The sequence below is a fragment of the Dipteris shenzhenensis genome, chromosome 24 (assembly GCF_047967505.1).
Source record: "Dipteris shenzhenensis isolate YYH24624 ecotype China chromosome 24, Dip_SZ_1.0, whole genome shotgun sequence".
NCBI classification, from domain to species: Eukaryota; Viridiplantae; Streptophyta; class Polypodiopsida; order Gleicheniales; family Dipteridaceae; genus Dipteris; species Dipteris shenzhenensis.
The window spans coordinates 19,257,139-19,271,643 of NC_141619.1; the positions used below are offsets into that span (position 1 = coordinate 19,257,139).

The 14,505-nt window shown below is 43.0% G+C and overlaps 1 protein-coding gene across 2 annotated transcripts in view; it reads right to left on the reverse strand.

The window, feature by feature from the left end:
* Positions 1 to 14,505, reverse strand: part of LOC147886329 (uncharacterized) — a 79,902-nt gene that overhangs the window by 22,670 nt on the left and 42,727 nt on the right. Inside the window, exons 3-9 of one of the 2 annotated variants that reach the window (XM_087395490.1) lie at positions 13,605 to 13,715; positions 13,435 to 13,487; positions 13,125 to 13,228; positions 12,797 to 12,946; positions 12,618 to 12,695; positions 665 to 886; positions 499 to 585 (exon numbers count right to left, since the gene is read on the reverse strand). In XM_087395490.1, the coding sequence (XP_087251616.1) occupies positions 499 to 585; positions 665 to 886; positions 12,618 to 12,695; positions 12,797 to 12,946; positions 13,125 to 13,228; positions 13,435 to 13,487; positions 13,605 to 13,693 (783 nt within the window). In that variant the 5' untranslated portion in view covers positions 13,694 to 13,715. Of the gene's footprint in view, positions 1 to 498; positions 586 to 664; positions 887 to 12,617; positions 12,696 to 12,796; positions 12,947 to 13,124; positions 13,239 to 13,434; positions 13,498 to 13,604; positions 13,716 to 14,505 lie in introns of both variants that reach the window. The other variant, XM_087395489.1, reaches the window with a different exon arrangement.

Consider the following 14,505-nt stretch of genomic DNA (forward strand, 5'->3'; position numbering starts at 1 on the left):
GGAGCTCACACAGAGCAGAGGCTGCACAGCGTGAAGGGGGGTCAGCAGGCTGCCCAAGAGCAGAAATGCAGTGAGTAGGGTAGAAAGGCAGAGGAGGGAGAATGAGCGAGGCAGAACAAGGAGCGGGCTGGAGCTGCGGGGGAGGTCAAGAAGGAGCTACGAAGCAAGGAGCACCACGTACCTCACCTTTTCCCAATTTTTCTAACTTTTTAAATTATCTCACCCAATCAGTAACATTAAGGGTTCACCTAAGTATTGCCCATAACCCAAACTAAAGAAAAGATAGTGTGTCATTGAACTGAAATATAGAAGATCTTAAGTTATGCAATACGGAAGAAATCATCCTTAATTCATAGTAATAATTCAAAAGATTTCTAAATGCATGCAATCAGACTCTCCACTTCCAAAAATGTTGGCCTACTTGATTTGGTGCCATTGTAAGATCGGTCTGACAGTCAGCTAGCCATGAAAGACAATTCCAAATCCATAGCAAATTACTTGTATGATATCGTGGCGCTTCTTTCGTGGAGGTGGCTGAACCCTATAGCCTTCACATGCCATAACTTCTGCAATGAGAAGACTTCCCTGGTAAACAAGAAATGTCCAAGTAAATATGGCATGCTACCACCAAAACAAGGGACATACTGGGAAGATATATCTATACCTTGACGGCCTCACCAACCATTTGAGGAGATAAGAAAAGCCCTTGAAATAATAATCGCATGATATTGCCACTTGTTGCTCCGGCTTCCATGCCCAAGCCCGGTGCAGATAGGCGGGCAGCAGCTGCTTTGACCCATTCAGCTTTGCCAGCTACATACCCACCAGCTGGAGCAATCGTGCCACCTGGGTTCTTGATTAAGCTCCCCGCAATAAGATCTGCTCCCTGAAAGCATTGAAATTCGGATGAGGACATGAGAAGCATTTCCAATTCCTCATCTTGGAAGAAGGCAAAAACAATATGGAAAGCTGGAAAAGTAGGGACGAGCAAGCCTACCTCTTGATTTCTTTCAAGACCCTTTATAATGTAAATCATACTTAATGTAATAGAAGTGAGGTATCTTCTCTTTCCATTTTCAAGGAAAAATTTAAGGGGAGAAAACTTAGTACATCATGTTTTCCTTGCATGATGAAACTAGCACATAAAATAATACAACCAACAGAGCAGACAAAAGGGGAGCAAGTTCATTTTCTCTGTATAAGAAACTTTCAGGTATTTTGATAGTATCTATCACAATTTAAAACCTTCTTCAGTATAAAAAATTATGCCAATGCCATCCAGGTAGGATTCCATAGGACGCAAGACAAGGATAATGTGTTCAATTAATCCCACACATGAGCATCTTCTGCCTTTACCGTCTTCTAGACTTTGCAAACTCTAGCATGATACAATTGATAGACCATAGGCTGTCATTCTGATTATCACTCATTTCAAAGGCTCTCCACCTTTGATCACCACATCGAATCACTGAGAAGAAATTTCCAAAACACATCTGCCTTGTCTGCAAGGTCCCTGGCATAAGAGAGACCACCTTCCTTTCAAGGGTTTGGGACAGCGGCCTTCTTCAGCAACATATACTGGCCCAATTGTTTTTACCAGATACAAAGACCCATCAGTCCTGCTCTCACAGATGCTGTATAATCCCCCTTTTTGCATCAAGATTATAAGAAAGACAGGTTTTCTGCTCTGCAAATGTGGCATGCACGGAATCCCCCTTTTGCTTTGGATATGTAATTCTTGACTGGAAGTCATGCCAAGAGACGTTGCGATTGACTGCTGCCTCTCATCACCACCATCATCATCATCTTTCTAAACAAGACTCGTGCACTTCAACATACCTTAAAGCATTCTATTCTCATGCTGGTTGCCTCTCCTGATTTCACCCAAGGGCTCACTTTCCCCTTTAGTGATCTGCTGGATTTTTCTCTGGCTGCCTTGTTTCCCCAAGCTGTAGTTCTACTTGACCTTCCATTCAGAAGGGCTCTCTAGAAGGAGGGCAGTCGTTTGTCTAGGTAGTGGTCCTACATAAACACAGAGTGCAGGGTAAAGATTTATTTGGGAATACCCTGCTGGATGCTTTGGAGACCAATAGATTACGCAAGTTCACCAAATATGCAACCATTAATATACTCGAAGACCATACAGGGGTTGTGCTATAAGGTTTAGTACCATCTCCAAGGTTAATAAGGTTAATTTCTTGACCCTTGAGGAAACAATATAATCTGTCAATAGAGTGATTCTTAGTTTCGCTTTTATCTTTCTTCTTCAAGCTTAGACCTTTTCTACTTTTCACTAACTAGATTAATCTTCTCCTCCTTTTGTCAGGAACAAACACTTTCTATTAATGCTTTGCTATCCATAAGGTTCTAAAAAAGAAATTCTCGCTATCCTGCAGCCTGCTTCTCCAGGCCCTAGGTCATTCTATGGTAACCCGGCTAGCAACCAAACCAACAGATTCCTCGCTCCGTGAAAATATTGAAGATACCTGCAGGCCATGCCTCACAGAAGTGCTCCCACCACCCAGCCGGAAGCCTCTATACCTTGATCCCTATTGGCATGCAACGTGTAACCAATATCCAGCCACATGTTGATGAGGGTGGCAGCAAAATGGACCTGCTTTCCCCCATCATAAGTCTGCATCATGCTACCCAAATATTGCACACTGTGATGCCAGCAAATGTTAACTAGACACTCCTCTCCAAAGAGAACTCGGGACACTGCCTAGAGGAGAAAATGACATCATCAATCTCTTGGCTCATAAAGGTCTCCGCATTCCCCAAGTAGGTGGGGGGATATCATCTTTATGGAGAAGGTGTGTTGCCCCTCTGTCAGCCTGTCATCCTGCTTCCTGAGATTCACTATCTTGGTCACATTATCTCACGAGAAGGTGTCCGTATGGACCCAGCCAAGATACAGACAATTGTAGAGTGGCCTGACTTGAAGAATGCCCATGAGGTAAGGTCTTTTCTAGGCCTATGCTCATATTGCCGAAGGTTTATCTGGCATTTTGATGAACTTGCAACTCCTCTACATGATCTCACTAAGAAAAATCTGAAGTTCAGATGGACCCAAAAAGAAAAGGACTCTTTTAATGCTCTAAAGCATGCCCTGACTACAGCTCTTGTACTTATCATTCCTGACTTAAGGAAACCATTCCTAGTAGCAGCTGATGCCAGTGGCGATTGCCTTGGGGCTTCTCTTACCCAGGATGGTCATGCTGTGGCCTTTGAAAGCCGACGGCTAAGAGATGCTGAGCTTCAATATGATATCTATGAAAAAGAACTCTTAGCTGTAATTCATGCTCTCAAACTTTGGAAACATTATCTTTTAGGGATAGATTTTCTTGTAAAAGCTGATAATGAAAGTCTTAATATTTTCTAACTCAACCTCTAATCAGAGAGAGACATATGAAATGGTCTACCTTTCTGCAATCATTTCATTTTCAGATACAATATACTCCTGGAAAAGAGAATGTAGTGGCTGATGCCCTTTCTCGTAGACCACGGCTTCACCATATTTCACTTCCCTATCATGATGAGCTAACAGCCCTCAAAGAATTCTATGAGGGAGATGCTGATTTTGCTCAGCCATGGACACATTTGAAAGATGGAGGCACCCATCATGCCTACCACATCAAGGATGGCTATTTATTCATGGAGAACAAACTATGTATCACAAAGCAGCTTAGATCTAAAGTGATGGAGGAAATCCATAACCCACCCTATGCTGGTCATAGGGGTATTGTGGCCACTTTTTCAGCCATGGATAAATTTTTCTACTGGCCTAACATGAAAAAGGACACTGCTGCCTACATTTCAGCTTGTCTCGCATGTCAAAAAGCGAAGTATGAGAGAGGAAAACCCAAGGGTTTACTTCAGCCCCTACCCATTCCTGAGAGACCATGGGAACACATCACCATGGACTTCATTACAGGAATTCCCAGGACCAATCAAAATCATGACATGATTTGGGTGATAGTAGATCGATTCAGCAAGCAAGCCCACTTCATTCCTTGCAGAAAGAATCTCAAGGCACCTGGAGCTGCCCATTTATTTATTAGACACATCTTTAGACACCACGGCATGCCCAAGTCTATAGTATCAGATAGAGACTCGAAGTTCACTAGTAACTTCTGGTAGGCTTTGTTTGAGAACCTTGGAACTCTTCTAAGTTTCTCCTCAGCTTTTCATCCTCAAACGGAAGGCCAAACTGAAGTTACAAATAGTACACTCTTGGATTTGCTGAAATTTTATGTGCATGACCAGCAAACCTTTTGGGAGAAATTCCTTCCTCTTGTGGAGTTTGCTTATAACAACACAATTCATTCCTCCACTGGAAAAGCTCCCTTCGAAATTGTATATGGTAGATCTTTACCAACTCCACTCATGCAAACGAAAGAGAAAATCTTTGCCGCTGATCAATTCGTGGAGGATTATGACTCTGCTTGTGCCACGGTTCGAGCAGCCATTCAAAAGGCACAGGAGAAACAAAAAGCAACTGCAAATAAAAGACGGAGGGCGTTTGCATGGAAAGAAGGCCAATGGGTCTTATTGAAATTTGAGAAAGCACGGTTGAAAACCAAAGCGGGCAAAAAGCGCATCTACTTCAAGCTATCCTTTCGATATTATGGTCCTTTTCAGGTGTTGCAGGTACTAAATGATGTCTCAATTCGATTGAGACTTCCAGAGCATTGGAAGATCCAAACAACCTCTTTTTTGAGTACTTGTAGCAATACTAGAACTTGGTATCCATGGATGACTTTTACATGTTAGTTTCATGCAGCAGAACCTCTCCAGCTCCTTGGGTGCAGCTAGCTTCTCCCCAGGGCATTCTCTCACCTCAGCAGCACTTTCTCTCTCTACAGCAGCACACTCTCTCTCTACAGTTCCAGCCCCAACTCTCCAAAAATCTGCCCCCTCTCAGCTCTTCTGGAACAGCAGCATCATCCTCTCTCCTTCTCCTAGCCTGGAGCAGCCACAGCCCCTTTCTCTCTCCTGCTGCAGTCTTTCCCTCTCTACTGCAAAATTTCTCTCTCTACTGTTCCAACCCCTTCCCCTTGCAGAAATCTGCCTTTCTCTGCACCTCTGGAACAGCAGCAGCTCCTCTCTTACATCCCCTCCCTTGGGATCAGCATTGGCACTCTCTCTCTACAGCTATCACTCCATAAAGGCTTTCTCTCTCTAGCCTACAGGCTGTTTTTTCTAGGCTGTTTTCATTCCAGCCCCATTTCCACACTCTCCTCACCCAAGGTAGCTTCAGAGGCATCAAGGACTTCATCTACAAAAGGGTCAAGTCACGAAGGGAGTCTGTATTGTCAAGTTTATCTCATTTACAGCACTATTTCATGTTGTTTCTACTATCTTTCTAGAAACTAGTGCTTGCCTCTAATGTTGGATGTAAGTGGTGATTGTTGCAGGCTTCTTCCTTGTGGATTGGGCAAGCCAAGAGTTGAAACCTGAGCTTGGAGTCCTCCTTTTTGTTGTCTACCTTGTACATATGCTCTTGAGTCTTGTATCTAGGTCCTAGGTTTTGACTGAGTTCATCAGTTTGGAAGGTACATTGCACCTTGGTCTTGTATCTCCATTTTCAAGAATAAAGTGAGCCTGGATAAGGGGGGGGGGGCCGTCTTGGCCCCTCAATCATATTGCAATTTCCAATGATGTCACTTTGTGTTTAAGCTGTACAAGTCTTAATTCAAGCTTAATTGCAAACTCTTAAGTTCAAGTATATGTGTTTGGCAACTCGCAATCATTTCATTCAAACGCCTCTGCAAAATCCGTTGTCTGAATTGACAGAAAGGAGTAGTTTACACAGCCAAGCAACTATTCCTCATATAAACACTCATCAAATGCGACACAGTGCGCAATGATCCTAAGCGAGAGCACTGCCAGATCCTTTATGCTGAAAAACATCTTCATAAATAGTGGGCCTCTTGGTAACATGTCATGCAAATAGTGGCAACTTCCATCCCTCCTTTACTCCAAACAAGTTGCAATGGGGAGGGCCACTAGGCGCAACCTGCTAGAAGAAGTACGAGATCTTCCATGAGTAGACATTGATCCACACTTGAGACAACCTAGTGAGGTAGGCACCACCCCAACCATTGTCTTACCTGTAAGACAGTCCACTGGGAGAAGTCTTGCTCCAGATTCCACACTGTCCTCACAGATTGCCCTACCTGGGCTGGCCTAAACCACTCTTTTGGTTGCCACTGTACTTCTCTCAAGGGATGGCCCTCCCAAAAGCCAAAGCCTTTCACTAGGCATACACCTCTCACTGAATGGTCAAAGGTTAATAATCCAATGCTTCCCTAACCTACCCACTATTCTAATTCTTCGTTTGTGCAATGAGATGCCAGTATCCTGAGATGCTTCTCTGGCTACTATGGAAAGCAGCTCCATGCCCCTAGGGACCTAACTCAGTCACTATACCACTATGCCCAATTGACTGACCAAGCATGTGACCCTCAAAATCTTTGACCTTTGGCTGCCAAATGGTCGGTGCTCTATGCAGCTACAAGAGACAAGATCCAAACATAGGATGAATAATCGTACACTAACCTTGCTCCCAAGGTCTCAGCTCTGCAACTTTGGATCAATGATCCCTAATCCTACCTCCAAAAGAGACAAGATCACTGTCCACCAAGCCATTCTAGCCTCGGACCCCGGTGTCTAGGATCTTCCCAAAGATCAGCTTCCCTGAGCTCACCCAAAAAGCCTCTATGAAAGCACCAACAAGAGGCAATGCTTCAAGCTATAGCAACAAAACCAAGTTATCGACCAAGCTCAAACTAGGAGAGAAGAGTCTGACAGAGATCCAATATAAAAGCTTCCGTCACACATCTCCAAAGCTAAGACACATGCTACTATGCAAGACGTCAATCCCAACATGATAGCTAAGGTATCACATGTTCTTGCCTCTCGGCTTCCAACAGAAGCCAAGGGTCTCCCCCCGCATATGAGATCCTTTGTATTTGTGAGGGATCTAACCAATCTATTCCAATTATTCTTGGCCCCAAAAGCTAGACAATAAGCATTGCTAGCAAGAGTCTCACTCTCATGAGACGATCCATTGACCCCTCTGCAGCATAACTTGGTCATGCCCCAGTCTCAGTTATCCTTGTCCTTGCTTTGGCTCGGCCTCAATGGTATGAGCTTGTGCTGCACCTTGGCTGTCAGAATTAGCCACTTCAATAGTGGGTTTTTGAAAAAGCCTCCCTAGACCATCCAACACAAGCTGAAACGACATTGCCTCCTCTACTCGTGGCCATGGACCAATGGTGTTCAATGCATCCCTGTAAATTCCCCCTTCTTCCTTATACTACTCAATGACATACTATAGATCGGAGTGCACAATACTGAGGTGAGCATACTTTAGATGCTTATTTTTTCTGCAACCAATAGTCTCAGTCCATTTGGCCTTGAACATCTGATGAAGCATAAGTGCACTCACACTTCTTAGTACTCGGTGAGTGTGAGTCTCCATAACTGCTCAAGGTACTTCACTTGCTAGAGCACATAGTCGAGTACCTTGGCCTTAGTCCGCAGTCTGGGCGTCTCCTCCCTTCTATTCAACAAATTCATTCATTTCAACAAGGCATTGGCACAATTATTGTTTCAGTTGTCTATTGTGGTGTATTGAAAACAACCACATAATTGTTCGAGAGGAGTACGGACACCGGCTCAATTGCTAAATCCATTTGTACTCCTATCTCAATTATGGGATCGAGATGATACATAAGTGCACTCAATGAGTGTGAGCCTCCATAACTGCTCGAGCTACTAGAGCAGATAGTCAAGTACCTTGGCCTTAGACCACAGTCTGGGCATCTCCACCATTCTATTCAACAAATTTATTCATTTCAACAAGGCATTGGCACAATTATTAGTGGAGTTTTCTATTGTGGTGTATTGAAAACAACCACATAATTGTTCGAGAGGAGTACGGACACCGGCTCAATTGCTAAATCCATTTGTACTCCTATTTCAATTATGGGGTGCAGATGATAAGTCAATGCTAGCTTCTAATGCTTCTTTTCTAGGTATCCTACCTGCAGATCGTCAGCCTTTATCTCTTCAAAAGACACCTGCGCTAGGGTAGAATCTGAGCCTTGTTCCTACAATGGTGCATTTGCTTGATTAACCTCTCCCACCAAATTGGGTTCTTCTGAACCAAAGTCAGTCTTATTTGTGCCTAATCAGGCATCAAAACTAGCCCTATTGGCATGGCAAGGCTCAGTTTCTCGGAGTTCCCTCAACCATCCCATCTCTAACTACTCTCACTTGCATGGCATTCAATCTACTGGGTCCTGGTACTAGACTCAAACCGCTCGGTAAGGCTTCAACTCACCTGCCAACAGTACTCCTCAGCTTTGTCCCCCAATGCTTGATCTATGGGATCATTAAGGAATTTTGCCATGACCCTCATCTAGGAAACTTAACAAAGCTAGAGATAAACTCATGGATTTTTCTAACACATTGGATGATGCATATGATTATTATGAGAGTGGTGGACACAAATCATATTCTAGCTGTATGAGGATAGCTTTATTGCAATCAATGGTAGAGGCGTTAGAGAGGCATATGAGAGTGACTTAGACTCAGAGGTTTGTGATGATGACATTGGCCTCGTTTGCCATGATAATGGGATGAGTATGATGGGGGTTGAGGGAGCATGGGAGGAGCATAATGGTTGAAAGTGCTAGGAGGTGTCCTTAAGTGCCCCTAGATCTATCAAGTGTTTCCCCAGGTTTGCTGGATAGAGAGGATTCTCACCTCTAGTTGATGGCGAACAAACTCTTGGCACTAAGGGACTATTAGGCTAAAGGATATTATACGTGTTGCTCTCCTCGAATACCTCCGCAGGACAAAGCAGTAGGCTTCTCTTTAGCCCAAGAAGGTTTATGAAGTCATCATAGCCTTGCTTGAATGCTCAGTTATATTATGCACACTAACGACTAATTGCTTGGCTAGCATTATACTTGATTCCCCTAGAATCGTAGGTAGTATCATGCTTAAGGGGTTCTTGTCAAACTCATTACTAAAACCCAATCTTGTTGAGCGGCATACCTAGTCCTTTCGTACAAGGACCAAGGGATCGGTAAAATCAAGGTCCAATAAAACCACGGCCCTCAACACCCTCTGCATCCAATTCTATAGGTCTACCACCATTTCCCATTCTGCCCTCAATGCATCCAGATTTGCTTGCAAGGCTTGCCTTTCTACTATCACCTATGCCAATTCTTGATTTGCACCCCAAGCACTCTTCAGCAAAGCAAACTCGCCCTCGAGTTCTTTATCCTCTTATGTTGTTGCTTGCATCGTTGTTGCTGGCATCGATGCTTATATATGTCCAGCTTCTTGGAGAGATCGAGAAAGTACTCTACACATCCATCGTGTTAACTCCACCTCAGACTATGCATTTGTGGACTAAAGCATCTTGAGTTTTAAGCTAATTGAGGAAGTCTATAGGTTTAGCACCCTCCAATCTACATGAGCAAGTCTACTATCTAGTATATAGATTTAGCACCCTTTGATCTACATGAGCATCATTGTTTCCAACTACCTGTCTCAATAGCAAATTCTCTTGTATACGGGCAAAAGGTCTGACGTGCACGATTAACTTCCGCCACAACTATGCCCTTAAATTTTGCCAAGCTGTCAGCATTGGAAAAGGCAGCCAGCTCGGCTGCATATAATTATCAAACCAATCTGGATTCTTTGGAAGAGAGCAAGAAAGTATTAAGATGCAAGCTAGGTGCTAGCAGAAGTAAGATAGCCAAAAAAAACTCTCAATCTAGAAAGATGAAACGACTAAACTAGAAGTTTTGAGAAGTAGAAAGCTAAAAGCTGTAAAAGAAAAGCCTTGACTATATCAAAAGCTAAAACTAGTAATTTTGAATTTGATTAATTTCATTAGGATAATGATGAAATAATTAGCCTCATCTAACTTGAGGTTATTAGTTAGAACTAATCTAATTAATGATAATCACACCTTTCAAAATTTCACCCCATGATCTTTGTGCACACAATTAGTTAAAATAAAGCCAAGAGGAAAAAAATTTCTGGGCTGATATTTGGTTCCACAAACAGCATGCACAGGTCACATCACTCAGAGAGTCACTTGATCACAGAACCACCTATTAGGGACCTCCCTCTCCTGGGTACTCTCACACAGTGTAGTGCGATGTATGTATATCATTTTCTCGACTCAAACATCAGCATCGAGTGTGGATGCCTCTATTCGCCCCACCCCTTAGCTTACATTAAAACTGGGTTTTTCCAGTCTCATAGACGGCCAAGGAAAAATTAGGGTCGAATTCTAGTCAAATGGCAAATTTAGAGGCTTCTCTATTGCCTGGCTACTATTTAGAGCTTCAGAATTGATAAAAATACACATGGGCTACTATTAGAGCCTTCAATCTAATGAATTTGCTTGAAAATGGTAGCAGGGCTAATATTTGTAAGTATAAATTGGGGAAAGATTCACCCAATGACCTACACTTCCAGAACTGAGAGGCCCTATTATTTTTTCTCCTGCTTGAAGTTGATAGACCCTTTGTCTTTCGAGGATGTTAATAAACTTTCCTTCTTCCTTTCTTTCTGAGTGGTTGCCTGGGCTTTGGATAAACCTATGTGAAGCTGCCTCTAGGCTCCTCATCATCAATGAGCCCTTTTCATTAGGGAGTAGTTTTTAGAAAGCCATGCTACAATGAGGGCTTGCAAGGCTCAAAGCCTAAATTGAGAGTCGAGACCTTTGACAATAAGCTTGCCTAATAAGGCTTGCGCTATGGATCAATGCTTTCAAACCCCCTCTGCCTAAAGAGAATCACTCTCTTCCCAACCACACGTGCCCAAGTGTCACGATTGTCATTTGATACAAACCACAAGAAATTTGCAATAGTCTCCTAAGCTGCCCCATGCATCCCTGTTGGAAACACAAGCAAGCTTCGATGTATTAGCACTAACACACACGATTTACTGATTTCCTTATTTAGAAAATCGAGCTGGTGGGCAATCAGGGTCAACGTTGAGTTGTTAATGCAAAATGAAATGAGAGAGTGAACAATTACCCTATGGTTCTGGGAGGATGCTCAAACGAGCCCCACTAATACGCCACCAGATTTCTTTGGATATACAACCATGCTAACAGGACAGAGATTCATATTAGCATTGGCACCTATTGTGGCTCCGACTTTCATTCATGAGGCCGTCCGACATACAAACCATCTCCTCAGAGCACATAGATGTGACAGGGCTCACAGCCAGATTCACTCATAGCCAGATAGCACGGTCCAGCAAGCCCTAGCGAGAAAGGGGCGCCGAGGCTCGGAGCGAGAGACACAACAAACTCGCCAATGGGTTGATGCATAGATCAGGATCGGGGATCTTCCGTCCATGTTCACCAGATCCGACCCATAGCCGATGGATATGACAATGGCACTTCTCCGACATATGGCCACAGCTAGGAGACTGTAGCGGACCACACACACCCCAATGGCTGCCATGATCTCTATCATAGGTTTTATGCCACCAAAGCCTCGTACATCACAGGGATCTCACATGGGCTTGACCTCTCTCCCAGCATCCAAAGGACCATCACAGGGAAGCCACACCAAAGGTTCCATCCTCTCCATGGGCTCAAACAATTTACTAGTGTTTCTATGTTTATTTAGCATAAGACTTGGGTATAGATGTCCGCTTAGAGGCTCCACTCATTCAGCTCATTATATCTAGGTTTCTTTAGTCTCATAGACTCTTAGGTCTTTTGAAGACTTTTGTCTAACTTTCTTGCTTTCTTCCTGGCTATTTGTTAGTTTGTCCTTCTATTCTTCCTCAAATGCTTTGACCTAGACAACAGAGATCTGTGAAACCACGGAATGATTGGATCATATGAACTTTCTTTCTCATGTACCTTTGGCTTATATAGCCCATATTTGTGCAGCCAAGGGAGGAGTTCGCTTGCATATTCTTTTCACAGTTTGAAATGAGATTTTTTCACCAAGGACCAAAAAGGAAGAAGAAGATGTGGGAAGATACTTACCCTTGTCCAATGCTTCATTTATAAGAAGCGTATTAGTGTAAATGAGATCTTTGGAAGAAGTCGCAGCTATCATGGGCCCAAGTTTTTGCAGATGATCTTGTTTTATTTCAGCTACCTTCTTTATGCTATTTGAATTTTGTAATATTACAAGGTTCACAACAAAGCGAATTCCTTTATGATGACCTACAAGGCAAGGAGATAAAATGAAAAAACTCATGCCGTCAGCAAAACCACTTCTGAAGTTCTCATCCTCACCAACCTAAACCAAACCCCGTGCCAGTCCTTGGGCATGCCAACATATCCCTAATTGTCTTCTTTTCCTAAGCTCAGTAGGAGACTGTAAGGGGATGTGATTGTAGGAGAAAGACTGCTGCATTTAATGCACCATGTCAACAAAAATCATCTAACATTCATGTAACATCCTGACAGGACTATCAGGTAGGCCATCTTTGCTCACTTAACAATTTGCTAGTCATGAAAACAGACAGGGCCTCATATCATGCAGTTTAATTTCAGCTATGCATGTTTCCTTTCCATGCCAAAGCCTGTTTTCATAAAAAGAGTTAGAGCAGACCACAGCCGTTGGCTCTTGCAATTCCACAAATTCACCATAGCAGTTGTCGACCAGAACCACACAATCACGATTCTGTGCCTGCAAGAAGAGAAGCAGATTTATATTAATACCTACAGGTTACAAAGAAAACATAACCCACACAATATGATGGAAATCCAAGGAAAATGAAAAATCCTTGCCTTGATAACGTGAATTACTTGTTCAATATCAGAAATACTTAGGGTTTCTCGCCAAGAATAACCACATGAACGTTGCACCAAAGCACACTGTGTTTCTGGCCTCACAGCAGACGAAAGAGCATCCCAATCAAGACTTCCATTACAAGTAAGCTGCACATACGATAGTCGCCAGATTACATAGAAAGTGACAATCCAATTCACAAAAACCATAAAAGTTTCTAAACTTGGGTAACAAAGAGTCAACAAGCAATTCATCTGTTGGAAGGGTGTTTTGATGCTTCAAGATTATACTATCACAGTGTTTTTTTTTGTCTCTAATGGTCCTTACCGGAACTTCTCGATAGGTAACACCAAATTCCATCAAAGAGCCATGACCCGGGGTGCCACGAAGCCCAATAACCTCCTCTAACGTGTCATAGGGTTTACCAGCAACTGCCAAAAGCTGAAAATGAAGTCAGTACATAGCTAGGAAATGTTCCCCAATAAAGCAAGTGCCCATATCATTACTATGATATTGTTCCAGCAAGCAAAGGAAAGAATCTCTTTAGGACTTACAAGGCCAAAAAAATAGGCCAGAAAAATAAGGCCCCACAGCATATGCTAAACAAACATAAAACTTGACGTTAGAATCTCATTACCTCTCCACCAGGCCGCAGCACAGCATATAGTGCACAGGCTATTGCGTGAGTTCCTGAAAAGAACTACCACCAATCAAAGTCAATTATATGAAAAACGTTTACATATACTCCCTTATAATTTTCATGGATAAGTCTATTGATGATACAAATCAAATCAGCCCCGTAGATACCTGCGAACGAACAATAGCACTTTCAGCACCAACAATTTCCGCAAACACTTTATCAAGGGCCTCACGCCCACCCGCATCATTGTGACCATAGCCAGTAGAGCCACTGAAATGCTGAAATGAGCACCAGAACACAGAATCAATTAAATGGTGGTATATACATATCTATGAATCCAGGAACACACCCAAACTCATCCTCTGAAAACATAACAAAGTGTGCCGTTTCAATTCATGATAGTCACCCACAAGGTTGAAAACCATAAAGTCCATGCTACTGAGCAGGGGCTGGCTACTATGACATCCCAGTGGGTATAGACCATAGGATAAGCATATGCTCTCACGTATACAAATTCACAAACCCACACATACTAGAGCATCCATTTGTACAAAGGTCTTCGTATTGAGTTTCTACCCCCATTCCGGAGGTGAAGGGCATACTTAGCTGTGATAAACGCTAGCACTAAAAGAGAGGGCTAATCAAAAAATGGCCCACATTCTCTTCATTCAAGCTACCATGCTTGTGAAGGCAATATGATTTCATTTGAGTCTCTCTCTTAGGGTTGACACCCCCACCAGCTCCCATCCTCTCAAAGAGCTCAGAGAGTTTTCTCCCTATGTATGGGCTATGATCATGATTGTGGGTTTTCTTTTGTATTCGTCATGGGTGATGGGTGTTGATGCCCGCTTAGCAGCCCCACCCCTCAGCTCATTGTATCAGTTTCTTTTAGTCCAATAGACCCTTTGGTCTTCTGAAAACTTTTAATAAACTTCCTTTCTTTCTTTCTTTCTCAAACGAGCTGTTCTAAGCAAAAAATGCTTGGACAATCTGGCTGATAGGGCAACTACACACTTGGATAGAAAGAATTTACATCAATATCAGCAAGCCACAACATGGACAAAAACT